This window comes from Epinephelus lanceolatus, chromosome 3 (assembly GCF_041903045.1).
Source record: "Epinephelus lanceolatus isolate andai-2023 chromosome 3, ASM4190304v1, whole genome shotgun sequence".
NCBI classification, from domain to species: domain Eukaryota; kingdom Metazoa; phylum Chordata; class Actinopteri; order Perciformes; family Serranidae; genus Epinephelus; species Epinephelus lanceolatus.
In genome coordinates, this window is record NC_135736.1 from 40,059,782 (window position 1) to 40,075,507 (window position 15,726).

Below are 15,726 nucleotides of genomic sequence, written 5' to 3' on the forward strand. Positions count from 1 at the left end.
GGTGTGTCAGAAACCGTGAGCCCTATTTCCGTTGAAACAGTAGAAGAAGACAGCCTCCCAGGAAGTTCAACCGGAATACATACTCGGGATGGACCGTTGGTGTGTGCTGCTATAATATGAGATATTAAGCCATACAAATATGAATTTAGTGGTATTTAAAATAGTATGATAACCAGTTGATTTTAAAGTGGACCTCGCGTACGGAAATGCCGTTGTTAATTCAAAAGAGAGGAGTTGACAGCATAAGCTCCACAGCGGAACTGTTCGACAAATATCCAGATTTACAGGTTTGTTTCCAGAAAGTGTGGCTAAATTTAGCTTGCTGACAAACTGCTTGCTTTTATTCGCACTTTTCTGTAAGTAAACACTTTGTGACAGGCTGGCTGTTAATGTTAAAGTGAAATGCTAATTTTATGAACGGGATTTGGTTGAGACCTGATGGCAGTCGGAGATAATACAACAAACTGTCATCATTTTTTCTGCTACATGTAGCTAAGGAAGTGTAACTTATTGTGCCCTAAAATGATATTTTAAACCTACTTGACTTGTGTATGGTCGTAATGGAATATAATTTTGACATACAAGGGGTGGTTACTTTTTTATTTAAAGATAAATTTAGTGAGTCCTTTCTGTCCTCAGTTGGAAGATAAGGCTACATTTTCCTATTATATGACAACTATAAAACTTAATTGTGTTGTCAAATAATAAGACCAATATGATCCCAAAGATGAAGTTTTTTGTAGTCTTTATTGATAAATGTGAAGTAACACTGATGAAGATCTGAGCCTGATAGTCTTTTCCTTTCAGTATGACAAGTCCACAAAGCCTTGACATTTGTTTAGTTAGTTAGTTTTTTAGACAGTTCACCCTAAAATGAAAAATACCTATTTTCCTTCCACCTATAGTGCTATTTATTGATCTAGATTGTTTTGGTGTGCATTGCCAAGTGTTGGAGATATCTGCCGTAGAGATAAATGCTTTCTCTCCAGTACAATATAACTAGATGGCACTGGACTCGTGGTGCTCAAAGTGTCAAAAAATACATTTGAAAAACTCAACATCAATGTTTCTTTCCAAAAATCATGACCTGGGTATTCAAGATAGTCCACACATCTTGTTGTGAGCAGTTTCATGCAGGAGCTATTTTCTTTCTGCCAAACTACACCCACCAACTATATCACTGTGCAAAAGGAAGCATGCATTTACTCATGGACAAGAGGCTCATGCCAGCTTGAGCTTTAATCTTAGCTAGCTCAGTGGTGCTAGGTGAGCTAGCAGAAGATGTATGCTTTCTTCTGCACGGCAATACCGTTAGCAGGTGTAGTTTGGCATAAAGAAAATAGTTCATATATGAAACTACTCACAACAAGGTCTGTGGATTATCTTGAGTAACCTGGTCATGACTTCTGGAAAGAGACATTGCTGTTGAGTTTTTCAAATGTATTTCTTTGCCACTTTGAGTGTATCATATAGTTCCATTATATTTGAAAAAAGGCAGACACACTGTACAGCAAATTTCTCCAACACTCGACAACTCTCACCAAAACTATCTAGATTGATAATAACACTTCACGTAAGGGGATTTTCTTTTTTCTTTTGGTGTGATCTGTCCCTTTTAAGTAACACATTTTTGCTGTTATGTCACAGGAAAATGCAACAACATTTCGCTCCAGGCCACTCGTTGATGTCGACCCAAAGTGCCTCTTGTATGTCCAACAAAGAGAGTTTGCTGCAACGACACCAGCAGACAGTGAGTAAAGCCTGATGTTTGGAACAAATCATCTTAATATCAACCCTTCTCTCTACTCAGCTCAGCCAAAGGTTATTATGAATTTTATTTGTAGATATTATATAGGCCAATAGCTATGAAAACTCGACAAATGTACCCTCGGGTTTGGTGAAAGTCACTTAGAAGAATAGGCCTCAGCCAAGTCAGTATTCAGCAATTACCAACAGAAGCCTCAGTGGTCTTTAATGCAGTAAGTTCAGAGTCATGTTTATTTAATAAGGACTGTTGGGAGCTGTTTGATGTGAAGTTCTGCAATAACAACATTTGTTAGCCTCTTACTAACTCCCAGATAGCCATCACAATTCTGGATGATAATGATAATACATGTTTTTTATCTTGCCTATCACAGACTGTGTCTCAGTAATTGGATCTGATGATGCCACTACCTGCCATTTGGTTGTGCTGCGACACACCGGTAATGTTCTTTTAATTAGGTTCATACTGTGCGCCTTATTCTGTCTGTGTATACACTGTAGTCAGGAATGACTTTTTAATGTCTGTCATGATTTGCTATTTCTTAGGAAGTGGAGCGGTTTGCCTCGCTCACTGTGATGGTTCCAGCACCTGGTCTGAAGTCCCACAACTCGTGAAAGCTGTGATGTCACTGAGTAACGTCAGCAAGGAGGGCAGGTATGAAACACACACACACAAAAAAACGTGCATAGTAAAAGTGTACATCCTATCCAGATGTTCTTTATTTCCTTTACTTTCTGTTATGCAGACTTGAGCTCCACCTTGCCGGGGGATTTAATGATGAGTCAAAAACATCCCATAAACTCAGCCTTAACATACTGGGTATAGTCTTTCATATCACCTTGTGTCTCACTGTAATATTATACTGGCAGCGTTTGAGCTTTGTAACACTTAGAAAGATTCTTTTTACTTTACAGCAGCGTTCCAGAAACAGAAAGAGGATATTCATCTGGAAACATGTTGCATCACAGGTACCCTTGATACCTGTTTGACTAAAAATATTCTGCTAGTCACTGCTTCATACCATTAACCCTCTCTGCTCTCTGTTTCTGTAGAAATGAATGACATTGTTGTTGATGAAACTCACAGGCCTGTAGTGTATGGGATAGGTAAGTGATAAATATGTTACAGAGTGAGAACAATGCTTTCATGGTCCATGACCTGACCTCTAATATGTAATATGTCCTCTGCACAGGTGTAAATGTCAAAACAGGAGATGTGTTTCCTTCGTCCTTCACTCGTAAAGGACCTGCAGAGGAGCTGCGATCAGCGAGGACCTTCACTGGGGGACAGGTACTACAAGATTCTAAAAAACATTGTTAATGGAATAACTCCACAGGTGTGGCATGAAAACATATTTTTAAGTCTCTCTGTGTCATGCAAAAACTTGTAGCCCCTTGTTTTATGTATTTTTTTATAAGATTATAATAATAAACTGACAAAGAATACTGATTTCCCTCTAAATTAATAATGTTGTAATTGTTTTATTTAGTAAAATTAAAAAGGCACAGTCTCAATCCAAAGCGTATTAATAAAATGAATGTTTTTTTTCCCTTGCAGATGGCTGACATCTATGACTCAAGTCGAGGGGTTGTTAAAATCGGCCCTTGCAAGTGGTCTCCAAATCTGGATATTGCCTTCTGGTTGTCACAAGATGATGACACAATATTAAAGGTAAGGGAGTGTGGAACTAATTAAAGGTGATCTACTTCATTCTTTGTTATACTATACAATTTTTCATGCTTCACTCAAAGCCTCTGTAACACTCAAAAAAGTGAGTGTAAAGCAGCAATCCAGTGGCCGTAGTCACAGACATTCTTGAAGTACTTTCAGAGAGCTTCTGACTTAGCCTAAAAGTTTCTAAAAAAGGAGTCCCACTTAAGGAGTGATATAGGAAAGTTCTCAGAGAAATTCTGGGTCTTTTGCAGCTTTAGTGAGCCTGCAAGGTGTGGACACCCAGTGGGAATGAAATGAACTGCGTCACAATATGAGACTGTGAAAGCGCTGTAATTGTTAGTGTGATCGTTCTGCTAATAGAAGGTTGTAACAGACACAAATCATCCCTACCAGTGCCCCTTTGCCCCTTCGAGCACAGCGCTCCCATTGACAAAAGCAGACAGAAAGAATTCCAAAACTACGCTGGCCTCAGGAAAAAATACCTTGGTGGACACAGCCTTTGAGAAAACATCATAATTCTAAAAATGTTCTTAGGATGTCGTCACTAAGAGCAACTCCTTGTACTAGGAAGCTTTGTGAATACAGCCCAAGAAAGTGCCTTAATACAAACTCTGACTCTGGTATGTCTCTCTTGTGCCCAGTACCTGTCCACCTCTCCGATGGCTGAGCCGCCGCACTTTGTCCAGCACATGAAGACCACCATCCAGTTCCTGTTAGAACACCCCAACTCTGACAGCCTGTTCCCCGCGGGTCAGCCACAGCTCTACCACAGGACCGAGACGGGCGACTGGGAGAGGGTTGTCTAGTTGTCTAGTCATAGATCCTCCTCCTAACTCTCACTGGACCTTAACATGGAACCTGACTGTTTTTTGCCTCTCAGCTCAATGGATACACTGTGACTCATCCACCCGCTGTCTGTTTTCTGTTCATCGTGTCTTAACATGGAGGCAGCCCCTCGGCTGGACCATACTCTATGTATGTATGTATGTTGAGTGGCTCTCCTGACTCATCTGGCTGGTCCAGTAGAGAGAGCAGAGGAAGTACAAGTGATTCTCTTTATGCCTGTAACAGTTAACGTTTCCACTCTTGTGAGGTGGTGTAAAATCTGCACCTTACACCACCTGCTGTGTTGAAGCAAGTCAAGGTTAATGTCCTACTGTGCTTATCTTTTCTGATTATAGGAGGCAATGATTAACATTATGTCCAGTTAAAAGACAGTACTTATACTTTGTATGATTTTGGCCCAAAATTACAACTTGTACTTCTTCCAAAGCATTTTTATTTTGGTTTCCTACCTTGCATGCACCCATTGTTAGTTTATACTAGTACTGTCAATCAGCTTGTAGAATTCAAATTTAATTTAATCGCCTTTTTATTTTTGTCTGTTGGTTAATGTTGTCAGTTAATGCATCGACGGGAAATCAAACTTTGCCCATCTCAAAACATTTCTGGAAGGTATTTAATCAATCTAAATTAAACTTAGGTGGGCTTTGGAAATGTATGTATAAAATGTATTTAATGGGGGTTATTTTAGCACTTTGTTTAAAACAGTGAAGACAGCATTAATGCTACACTCTGCATTGTTGAAGTGTTGAGCAAAGTTTATTTTTCTCTACAAATGCACCTTCCTGATGAGAATGGAATATGATCTTTCATTGCGTACTCTACATACTGCTGTATACTTGGCTATGAATGTTTTAGGGAACTGCATGTGCAAATGTGTGTAGTAATTTGCAAAGGATGATGTGGATTCTTGTCAAACGCAACAAAATATGATTTTTCTAGCTTTGTCTTTTTTTTTCCAAATTGTAAAAATGGAAACACCACCATATACTGTATAAGGCCTTTTCATCAGTTGTGTTATTCAGAACGTTGCAAGGTGCTTAAAGCATTCAGTGCAACTTGTTGCAACTTGTGAATATACTGTACCTGTTGCTAAATAAATGTAAATGGTCACATGTGGTTTGAAATGGTCGTCTCTATGTTTTGTGTACAGAGTGAATGAAGTTGAAGGCTGGATATATGTTTGGTTTTTTTTAGTTCAACATGTCAATAGAAGCATCTAGTGCCATTTGAGATCATTTTCATTTGTGGGTTTTACTACATATCACGTTAAACATTAACATCTGGCAAATAAATTGGCTGGGCTGACATACCGTACAGTATAAGCCTATTGACTGATGAATAACAAGTAACAGTCCAGTTGATTTCAATGCTGGTCGGGACACAGTTCAGGCACAAATACCCCTACCTGAGGAAAAACAAAACACAATCATAATTTTAAAATCTCTGCTTACTGAAATAGATGGTCATAAAAAAATATTTAATACAGCAAAAAGTGCTGAAAATGATCAATATATTGACCTACCCTACTGGAAACACAAATGAGGTAATATCTTGTGGAGGAATGGTGTTCATCCTTCCAATAGAGTTGGCATGGTGGCCTGACTCCATACAATGACACCTCATGTTTGTTTTCATTCATCACCCATCTGTACTTTGACCTCTTGAACAGTAGCACTTCATTTTATAATTTATAATTCACTCACCTCTCCACATGCCTCATGCAGTCCCTGCTCCCTGTCTATCAACTGCTGAGATCTCAGCTGTTCCTGCTGAGTCACAGACACAATAAATGATTTCCAAAAAATGGTCATACTTTCATAAATGTGTGTGAAGTAGCACAGTGGGACAGTCTCTCCTGTTTCTGAGGTTTTTTTTAACATAATGATAGTTTCTGGGCTGTAAAAAGTCAAGTCCAAAACTGCCCTCTGCAGAAGTGCATGGGACATGTCCCTTGTGTCCCCCCCATAAATTAAACTTCTGGTAACAACAGTACAGAAATGGTGCATGTCAAATATTTTTGAAGCACTTTGAAGAAATGCTTTTTAGGTTGTTTTATTTATTTTACCCTAGATTTTTTTTAAACTTCCAAATTTTGGAGGAATGTTTTCTTATTTAAAAAAGCACCGAAAATTCCATTTAGCCCATCAAAGCCACAAATTGTAAAAACTCAAATTATCATTGCATTTTACAATTTCTGTCATTCCTTGGACACATCATGTGTGACAAAACTTCCATCAGAAAAAAAATCTGATCTTAAGATAATGATATTTCATGAAAAAAAAAAAAATCTCTTTATTCCACATCTCTTTTAAAATTTGGCCAAAATTAAAGCATTAGCACTAACTAACCGACATGCATGACAAGAGTGAAAAAACTCTTTTTAATTTTTTCAACTCCAGGATTTAGTCTTCTTTTAACTTTTAAACACCAAAAGCTAAGATTTAAAAACTGAATAACTAATTTACAGTAGAGGAAGGGTCATGCATTTTCCGCCAGTCACTCAAAGAAAAAATAATAATAGCTTCAGGGAGGGTCAAAACACAACCATACTGCACCCACCCCCCTCTACTGATAAGTAAAGAACAGTCCCTCATGTAAATGAATGAATCAGCTATCAGATTTTTTAAACTCTCAAAATATCAACATCTGTATTAGCCCAAAAATCTTGTATCAGTTGTTACATGTTACTTGACTGTCAGGTAGTGGATGATAAAGCCCTCCTTGTAAATTCACTAACATTTATAGCTTCCACTGAAAGTATCATGGCGGATATTAAACTGGGGTTTATTTCACTGAAGCTGCCCCTGGTTGATCTCTTGTTTCGCTCCGCCCTTGAACTCTGGAGCGCACTGTCAGTTTTTTCACGTAGAAAGGGGCGTAGTGATTTTACGCAGATTGAGCAGACCCAGTCCCGTGCCGGTATGACATGGTGTACGACCAGCCAGCAAGTATCCTATCTGAGATTATATGACTTCATGACATTCATAGTGCGAGAAACATATACACTTTGTCGTCGTTAAACTGTGTGAGCGTTTCGAAATCCGGACGGAAATGAAGAGCGAGATGACGCCGGTGTGATTTGACACATTAAGCTAACGTCACTTTAAGCTAACGTTACATTTTGCTAACACCTTTTATTCAACTGGGCGGCTGTAACTGTAAAATAATGCGGCGGATGTTTCGTCGGTTTCCCTGGGTCACCAATGTTACGTTGTACGGTTGTCTCTTCGCCGGAGGGGACTTTGTCCACCAGTGGTTCGCGCGAAGGGAGGAAATGGACTGGAGACAAACACGGAACGTCGCCGTGGTCGCGTTCAGTTTCCATGGCAACTTCAGTTTCTTCTGGATGCGGTTCCTGGAGCGAAGGTTTCCCGGGACTTCAGTCCGGATGGTGTTGAGGAAGCTGCTGATGGACCAGACGTTAGCGGCACCGCTGGCTACCAGTGTCTTCTACACAGGTCATTGGGCGCTGGGACGGGACTAGGACACACACCAGGACACACTGAGTCTACCGGGCAGTTAATGGTTGACTTCAAGTCTGATCGCGTATCTGTCAGTTTGTAACTTAACTGGAATCCTGTAGTGTTGGTCTCATGTAGCGCAAAGATCAGCAGTTGTTCATTGTCCCTGTGAAACAAAGCTTGACAAGCAGAGGTCAGGTGAAAGTCATCACACTGCAGATAATATGCTCCAAGCAGATAACACTAGGTTTGATATTGTCTTGAATGAGAGGTTTAGTAGAGTTAAGACTTGGACAGGGGTGCTCCCAGATATTTTTTACAGGGGTGGCCAGATGGGGTCACTGAAAATCTTGGGGTGGCAAAACCAAAACCAAAAGCTATAACAGTTATTGCAGCCTCCAAATAAGTTCAGATGCCATGACGGTAGATATGGTGAACTCACTGTCTTTGGTTTAGTTTTACTCACTGTTTGATGATCCAGGAGCTTTGGTTGGTTGTAGAGTAGACTGATTTTCAGGATGTATGGAGAGTTGCAAGATGACGCTATGAACTAACTGTCTCATTAAAAAAAATGAAAACAAAACTCCCCAAACAAACAGGCCTTTACAGTTCAAATCAACGAGGTGTTAAACAACTTAATTAAACAATAAAAACTAAGATTAACCAAAAATACGGTGGTTAAAGGCTGTAACCCTGTGGCGTCTTCCACACTCCACACTCAATTCAGCACACCTGCCTTTAATTAAAGGTTCTCTAGATGGCAGGTCAGGTGGCGCATTAGAGTGACTCAACAAACAATAGGAAAGTAGGACTTAATAGAAATGGCTCTAACAGCTGAATAGCAGGGATTCCATTATGCTGTTGAAGTATTACAAGCAAGTTGAAAACTACATCGACAAGGAAAGTTAAAGAATTACATAGTGATATATTTTGGTTTCTTATTTTACGGCTAATATTACTAAATATTAATGTGCATAGACTAATAACAGTACAGTTGACACAGGCCTAATGGGTTCCACAACAACCCTGTTTTAATATTTTATCTATGCATGTTAGGCGTCTGTCTATATAGTGTTTTTCTTCAGCAGGAAAATGGTGGCAGGGCGCTGGAGGCGCTTCATGCCACTGCTTCATAAAAAAGCACTCCAGTGCCTTTTTTGATGACCTCCCCAGCGTGGAAATGTTTCTATGACAACAATATCTTGACACTTACATTAGTTAGGTAGCTAATGTAAAGCTGCATTAACAGAGGGTTGACTACACAGCTAACAACAAGCTTATTAGCACAACACTCGCCAGCAACATCCAGTGTCTGCTGTTCGATCTACTCCCAAAAAATGAGCTTTTCTGTCTTTGTTGTGACAACAGATAGTAGCCTAGCAAAGCAGGCAGCAGTGACAACACTGACGTTAATATACAATCAACACTGTCTTACTGTTCTCCAAATAGGTTACATTTCCTCTTCCTTAAACAGCTTTAATTTAAAGTAGTACATTGATTGTAAGGGAAAAAACATGCACTGGGAACAAGCCTTCTCTAGTTTAGGGGAGACTCATGGGTACACACAGAACCCATTTTGATTCAGACATCTTGAGGTGAGAGTTCAAGGGACCTCTTTGAAAATAGCAATACCAGTTGTTCTGTTGCCAACAAGCTATGCTGACATGGTTGGTACAAATGGATGTCTTTGGTTGTCTAGTTTCCTAAGATACCACTGCCTAGCTTAAAAAATGAGTGCGCCAAGTCAGTAATGTAGGCCTCCATTTATCTTTGCTGGGGGGCCCAGTGGGGGTACAAGCAGGGGCCATGGAGCTTTACTTAGTCCCTTTGGGGATGTCACTGTACTTGGAGGATGTAAACCTTCTAACACCTTTATATTAAACCTAAATAATTAGTGTTGCACATGGCCATTAATGCCAAGAACTTGTAATACTATCAAATGCTTGCTTTAAAAGTCCTATTATATTACATTAGAAAAAGTAGTAGTTAATACCACAAGAGTGCTTTAATTTGAATATCAAACAAATTTAAACAAGTATATGGATGATGCAGCAAAATAAGCACGTAGTTACTAAAATCTTATAAATATGATGCCAAAAAAGCAAAGAGGAAAACAAAAAATAGCTGTTGTTGTATTAACCTGATGTTAGATATAATTCTCAATGTGTTACACTCTGTTTTCAGTCAACTTGAACTCGGTGGAGTCAGCTGAGACAAAGGTCTGGACCCAGGCCCATTATTTGTACCAGTGTATCAGTAACACAGCTTGAGGAAACAGGATGTGACACATTGCTATAGTGATTACCCTTCCTACTATATACTGTGTTTATGGTCCACTTAAACTGTCTCTAATGAAACTTCCATCAGTCAAATCATTTTCCAGCTGACAGTCAGAGGCTCAACTGTGCTGTGTCCTTTTTTCACCCAGGTGTCAGCTTCTTGGAGGGCAAGGAGGATATTTTTGAAGACTGGAGGGAAAAATTCCTGAACACATATAAGGTGTGTGGGAGCAGCAGGCTGTCACTGTGTGTGTCCATCCTGCCAGCGCCTTTAAGTGCTCGTGTGTGACATGGAGCCCAAGCTGTGAGGTGTTGTGACAGTTAACTTGTGCCTGAGTCAAAACAGATGAGAAATTGTGGTGTGCTCTCTGTGTGCAGACATCCAGAGCTGATGCTCAGTGTGTTTGGAAGACTGTATGGAAGCATTTGTGTGTATTATTTGGTTTTAGGAGCTCTGATTATAGCTTAATTTTTTATCATCACATGTTTCAGCTGTGTCAGTGGACGTTTTTCTTTGTCTACAAGTGATTTGTGCTTTCTCTCTTTTCAGACGGGGCTGATGTTCTGGCCATTTATGCAGGTAAATATTAACATCTCATGCACTGGTGTTAATTCTTGACCCTTGGGGACAATATGTAGTGAATAAAATCTCAGATCTAAGGTCCACATGATTGACTGATTCAGAGCTTTCAGTCATTTTCACAACCTCATGATAAACCTGACGTGTGGCTTAGTAAGTGGACCCCAGGGGGGGCCATGAAAAGGCCTATGGTTGACCCTTAAATGGGATCAAGTGCAACAGTTTACTTACTGACTTATATCACTGATGATACAAATTGTATGTATTTATGATAGATAAATGTATTTAATGTATATTTATATTTAAAACACATTCTAAAGGCCATCCGATACTCCCACCCTGTACAGGTGTTGTGAAATGGTTCAGTCCATCTAACAGAGAGCGGCGGTTACCCAATGCACAGAACACACAAGTGCTGCTAATGTAAACGTGTGAGGCAGACTGCGGCCTGACTAGCTACGTCAGATTACCTCATCAAAAATCAGGGGCTCCTAAAACAAAGGTCAGGGTACATAGGATCAGAGGCTAGGGTACAGAGGATCAACTATGTTAAGCTATTGTCAGAAAGGAGGGTAAATAATGTCCCAAAATTACGCTAAATTTTGGTGAGGGAAAAAGGAACATTGCCATGTTTCAAAATGGTGTATTTCAATGTTTCTGCATACTGGAGTCCCTGAACAGTCTTAAACTGAGAGTTTACAGCCATATACTCTTTACTATTTCAGTTCTGCTCACAATTTGACCAATATTTGATTAAAGTAGCCTCAAGATTGAACGAATAAATGAGGGAAAAATTGTTCAACATGATTTGAGCTTATGATTTAATACCTTGCAGTTTCTTCAATCAGTGTTTGATTTTACTTTTCTCTAACCATTTATTGGAGGGCATGTTTGGGGCAATGTGACTACCTCTGCTTTTCAGAATAAGAACATAAGGTCTTAACACAGAGTAGATACTAAATACATGTCAAAATATGATTAATTGGATTATATTCCCAGGATATCCAACCCCCAGGAAAGTGTGTGGATGAGGGGCCCACTTTGGAAAATGTTGTCTACCTGCCCGTATTTCCTAATAGCTGGCCTGGCTTTGCGGTTTAGATTTTCTTCACTATTAAAATCTTACATTTTCAAACCCATTCCAAGTATAATTATAACACATATCTGGCAAAGTAAGGGCTGAATACTCAGCTCAGTTGCCAGAATGAAATGTTGGCATTGTTTGTCTCTACAAACCACGAATACTTTACATTTGCAAGTTTTATATATATCAAGTCAGTGTTTCTAACACCATGGCTGCAGACCACTGTTTGAGACCAACAAACAACAAAACTGATTGTTATTTAGAGAGTCATTGCTGTGTTTCCTGCGGCTTTTTAGGCACCAAACATGGGTGTTTTGTAGTGACCCGTCGCTATTTTTTCACTGGTGATAGTGCCATGAAATGCGGTGTTTTTTACAGAGACCTCGCTCCTTGTCCTGCTGCGATTGTGCCACGAAAGCTGGGTATTTTAAGCCAAAGCATGATCTTTTCCTAACCATAACCAAGTGTTTTTTGTGCATACGTTAACCACAGTGTTGTTGTATGGTTTCTGCTACATTGCAATGTGCAATTCATGGTTTGCAGAAACGTACAATGCCAATAGTTGCTCTGGCAACAGGGTTGAAATATGTCTCATTATATCTCACAACAACATATACATATGAATTATTTATTTTAAGAAACTAATATATCTGAATCATGATCAAATCAATCAAAAATGTAATATACAAGTACAATGATTTAATTTCACTATCTGTCTCCCTCAGTTTCTGAACTTTGCCTTGGTGCCTCTGTACGTGCGGACCACCTTCACCGGCTGCTGTGCCTTCGTCTGGGCCACCTTCCTTTGCTTCTCACGTCAGAATGGCGACGGCACGGCCGGTGCTGCTCTGGCATGGATGTTCCCTCCTAAAGAGGACGAAGCGGAGTCCGCACAGGAGAAAGTAGACTCCAAGGACAAGATAGAAGCTTCCAAAGAGGGAACAGCTGCATCTAAACCTACTCAGAAGTGAAGTGTGTAGAATCAGTTGTTTTAATGATCAAAACAGGCAGAGGTCTGAATGGGAGACAGCTGGTTCAGTGGATGGCAAACCTGTCTGTGGTTGATGTTGCACTATCACTGCCAGGAGTTCAAACTGTCATTGAGGTTGAACTGAAAATGTGCATCCTCTTGATGCTCTAAGGTGCTTTGGGAAACAGCGCCCAGCCAATGGAATGTATATACAGTATCCTTATCAATATGCATATCACCTCAGTGAGAAAATCCTACTTTTCCACCTAAAAGTGAACCATTGCTATATTTATTGTCAGGTTTTGTTTTTATAAATGCAGCCTTCTGTTCACAATAGTGTTCCCCTATTTAATTGGACCATACGTAATGATACTGGAGTGATTTATGAGGACTTCTGTGTCTGGGAAGGAAGCTGTGATGATGGGAACGTGTAAGGTTGATGTTCCACATTCCTCTGTTGTACATCTAAAAACTAGAGGGATTTCCACAGTGTGGAGTGGCAGCTAACTCATAACCTTAGACTTTTAATTTCATAAAATTGGACAAATTTGTAAACATTTTAAAGGTCTAGTGTGTAGAATTTAGGGGCACTTAGCGGTGAGGTTGCAGATTGCAGCCAACTGAAACACCTCCCACATGCCATGCGTGTAGGAGAACTACGACGGCGGACGCAAATGGCCTTATCTAGAGCCAGTGTTTGGTTTGTCTGTTCAGGAACTCTGGAGAAGAGGACCTGCTCTGTATGTAGATATAATCGGCTCATTTTAAATTTACGAGATCACTACAATTCTTAGTTTCAGGTGATTATACACTAATGAAAACATAGTTATGAATATTATATTTCATTTCTGCCCGCAGATGCCCATAAATCCTACACACTGGACCTTTTCATATCACTCTGTTTATTTTTAGTGCTTCCACTGTTATCTGTAACTGCAACAGAGTGCCTGATCTCTAAGGACTGTCTGCTTTGGTTACAGTTTACACTCTGGTACAAGACGTGCTAGATACACATGCACACAGGTACCAATACTCTGTTGTATAATAGAGCATATCTGTTTGTTATTGATTTATAGGTAGGTACTTTATGCATGAAACAACAAAAACATATCTGGAAACACACTTTAGATTTCCACATTTCCAACCATTATCCCTTTATGTCTGCATATTGTGGCAATGAGATACTACTGAAGAAGTCTTTGAGTCCATTAATGACTAACGAAGGTCGTCTCAGACATCCATTTACTTGAATGTGGAAATGCTGCCTGCCTGTTGTCGTACTTTATGTTAATGTGATACTGTGGAGTGCTCTCTGTTATGTCTCTTTGCATCATTTCCCAATTTTTTTAAAACTTTACCTCTTTGTGAAAATGTAACTTTATAAGTCTCCTTGCCTGCAGTGGTTCTTGACATCAGAAGCCTCCGCACAGTTTCTATAGAGGTCATTTTTATATATAGCTCAGTACAAGAGCTGACTGTTATTCCTATATATAGAGTTTTAAAAAAAGGTTCGCTCTTTTGTCTCAGGCAGGTAATTAACAAAGGAAACAACAGTTGATTCATTTGTGTTTCCAAGCATCATTGAAATTCCTGGTGTCACAGAGAGATGTCTTTTTTTGGGCTGATGTGATGGAGTCTAAAATGGAGTCTCCAATAATGCATTTTGAAGTAGCATATGCAAGAGACGCTGTGTGATTGTATTATGTGATCTATCTCACAGGATTAGTGTTTAAATTGAGGTGCAGAAAAACGATGTAATCACTGCAGCTGTTTGATCCCTTTTATCAGACATCAAAGTATGATCACGCATTATAAGTTAATTTACTTACAATAATAACTTATTACTGTTGAGTGTTTGTTTCTAATTAGCCATGTATTTATTCTGAGATTTGTACACTGCTTTAGCACAGTCTGACATTTCTGTCTCTGTGTTTTGGTCGGTTTTGATGTTGTCCTACAGAGAAGATTTTATGAAAGAAGAAGAGACGAAAAATGTAGCTTCCTAGACAAAAACTGGCAACAATTTGTGCCATATTTGCCAAAAATAGAGACAGAACAATAAGCTCAGAGATGAAGTAATGCACACTTTAAGTAGGCTAAGCAAGTAATTTACTGTCCCCTACAAAAACAAGCATTCCTGGGATTCTGTTGCAAAAAAATCCCATTTTGCAGCTGTATTACATTTAAGTAAAAGACAAGACAAGAAAGAAAGTCAACACAAACTGCAATAAATACCTTCACAAGCTGTTCTTTGACAGTTTACCAGCACCGCAGCCCAGGATTTAAGTTAAATAAATTATATTTAGAGGTTGATTTCAAGGACCATTCACAGGATTTGAGTGTAATAGACAAATGCTGTATTTACTGTAGTCTATTTAAAGGAAGTGTTGCTGCGTATTTGTACATTATGTTTGCTTAAACTAATATTTGCATTACACAAGTTGGTTCAGTGCCACGTGAGGTGCCACAATCAGAGGATCCCCCAAACAAAATCCTGCTGGGTCCTCAAAAGTCAGGAGCTGGCCCTGGATATCACAAAGAACTACAGTTTGATCAGTGCTGTTGACTGTAATGTATTTAAAAATTTGATTTGATCACATTTTGCACAAAAGTTGCACTGATTGAGGTAGAGATAAATATTGTTGAATAAACTGAAATAATCCCTTTGACTCACTGTGTGTTTACTGATCATTTGCAACATAAGATAAATCAGTGTTACTGATCGGGGGTCACACACTTGAACCTAGATTTGATTTTCGTGTGCTCACAGTTGATCTGAAATATCACGTGTTGTATTATCAGAGGGTTTTTTTTTCAGGCGTGTGTTCAGACAGGAGTATTCCTCTGTATTACTCACAGTTTAGACGCAACTGCAGCTCTGTCTCCGTCTCTTGTGGGAATATATTGAGCACAACTTGTTCTTTGAAAGGCCTGCCTGCTGCTGCATGGCTCTTTTTTCTGCAGCCTGTTTCCACTCTGTTTTATCTCTCTCTGCTTCTAAGGCTTCAAAAATGAAGCTTTAGGCACCTTTTAATAAAGATGTTTCTAAATTTGGAACAGGCTGCTC

General features: G+C 39.4%; 2 protein-coding genes across 2 annotated transcripts; both read left to right on the plus strand.

Annotated features, from left to right (window-relative positions):
- The first annotated feature begins 42 nt into the window (after nt 1-42).
- On the plus strand, nt 43-5,409 carry ntan1 (N-terminal asparagine amidase). Its single transcript, XM_033623231.2, has 10 exons — nt 43-287; nt 1,648-1,750; nt 2,139-2,204; nt 2,311-2,419; nt 2,511-2,584; nt 2,680-2,733; nt 2,818-2,871; nt 2,958-3,055; nt 3,323-3,436; nt 4,081-5,409. Exons 1-10 carry the CDS (start codon nt 207-209, stop codon nt 4,243-4,245), a joined length of 918 nt encoding a protein of 305 aa, XP_033479122.1. The 5' UTR covers nt 43-206; the 3' UTR covers nt 4,246-5,409.
- Nucleotides 5,410-7,165: 1,756 nt separating this feature from the next.
- LOC117254764 (mpv17-like protein) lies at nt 7,166-15,328 on the plus strand. The gene is made up of 4 exons (XM_033623164.2): nt 7,166-7,743; nt 10,175-10,245; nt 10,576-10,605; nt 12,415-15,328. Exons 1-4 carry the CDS (start codon nt 7,452-7,454, stop codon nt 12,658-12,660), a joined length of 639 nt encoding a protein of 212 aa, XP_033479055.2. The 5' UTR covers nt 7,166-7,451; the 3' UTR covers nt 12,661-15,328.
- Nucleotides 15,329-15,726: the final 398 nt, after the last annotated feature.

Coding starts and splice junctions, on each gene's coding strand:
- ntan1 (XM_033623231.2), top strand. CDS start 207: ATGCCGTTGTTAATTCAAAAGAGAGGAGTTGACAGCATAAGCTCCACA. Junction 288..1,647: donor ACAAATATCCAGATTTACAG/GTTTGTTTCCAG, acceptor GTTATGTCACAG/GAAAATGCAACAACATTTCG. Junction 2,585..2,679: donor ACTCAGCCTTAACATACTGG/GTATAGTCTTTC, acceptor TTTACTTTACAG/CAGCGTTCCAGAAACAGAAA.
- LOC117254764 (XM_033623164.2), top strand. CDS start 7,452: ATGCGGCGGATGTTTCGTCGGTTTCCCTGGGTCACCAATGTTACGTTG. Junction 7,744..10,174: donor TACCAGTGTCTTCTACACAG/GTCATTGGGCGC, acceptor TTTTTCACCCAG/GTGTCAGCTTCTTGGAGGGC. Junction 10,246..10,575: donor AATTCCTGAACACATATAAG/GTGTGTGGGAGC, acceptor CTCTCTTTTCAG/ACGGGGCTGATGTTCTGGCC.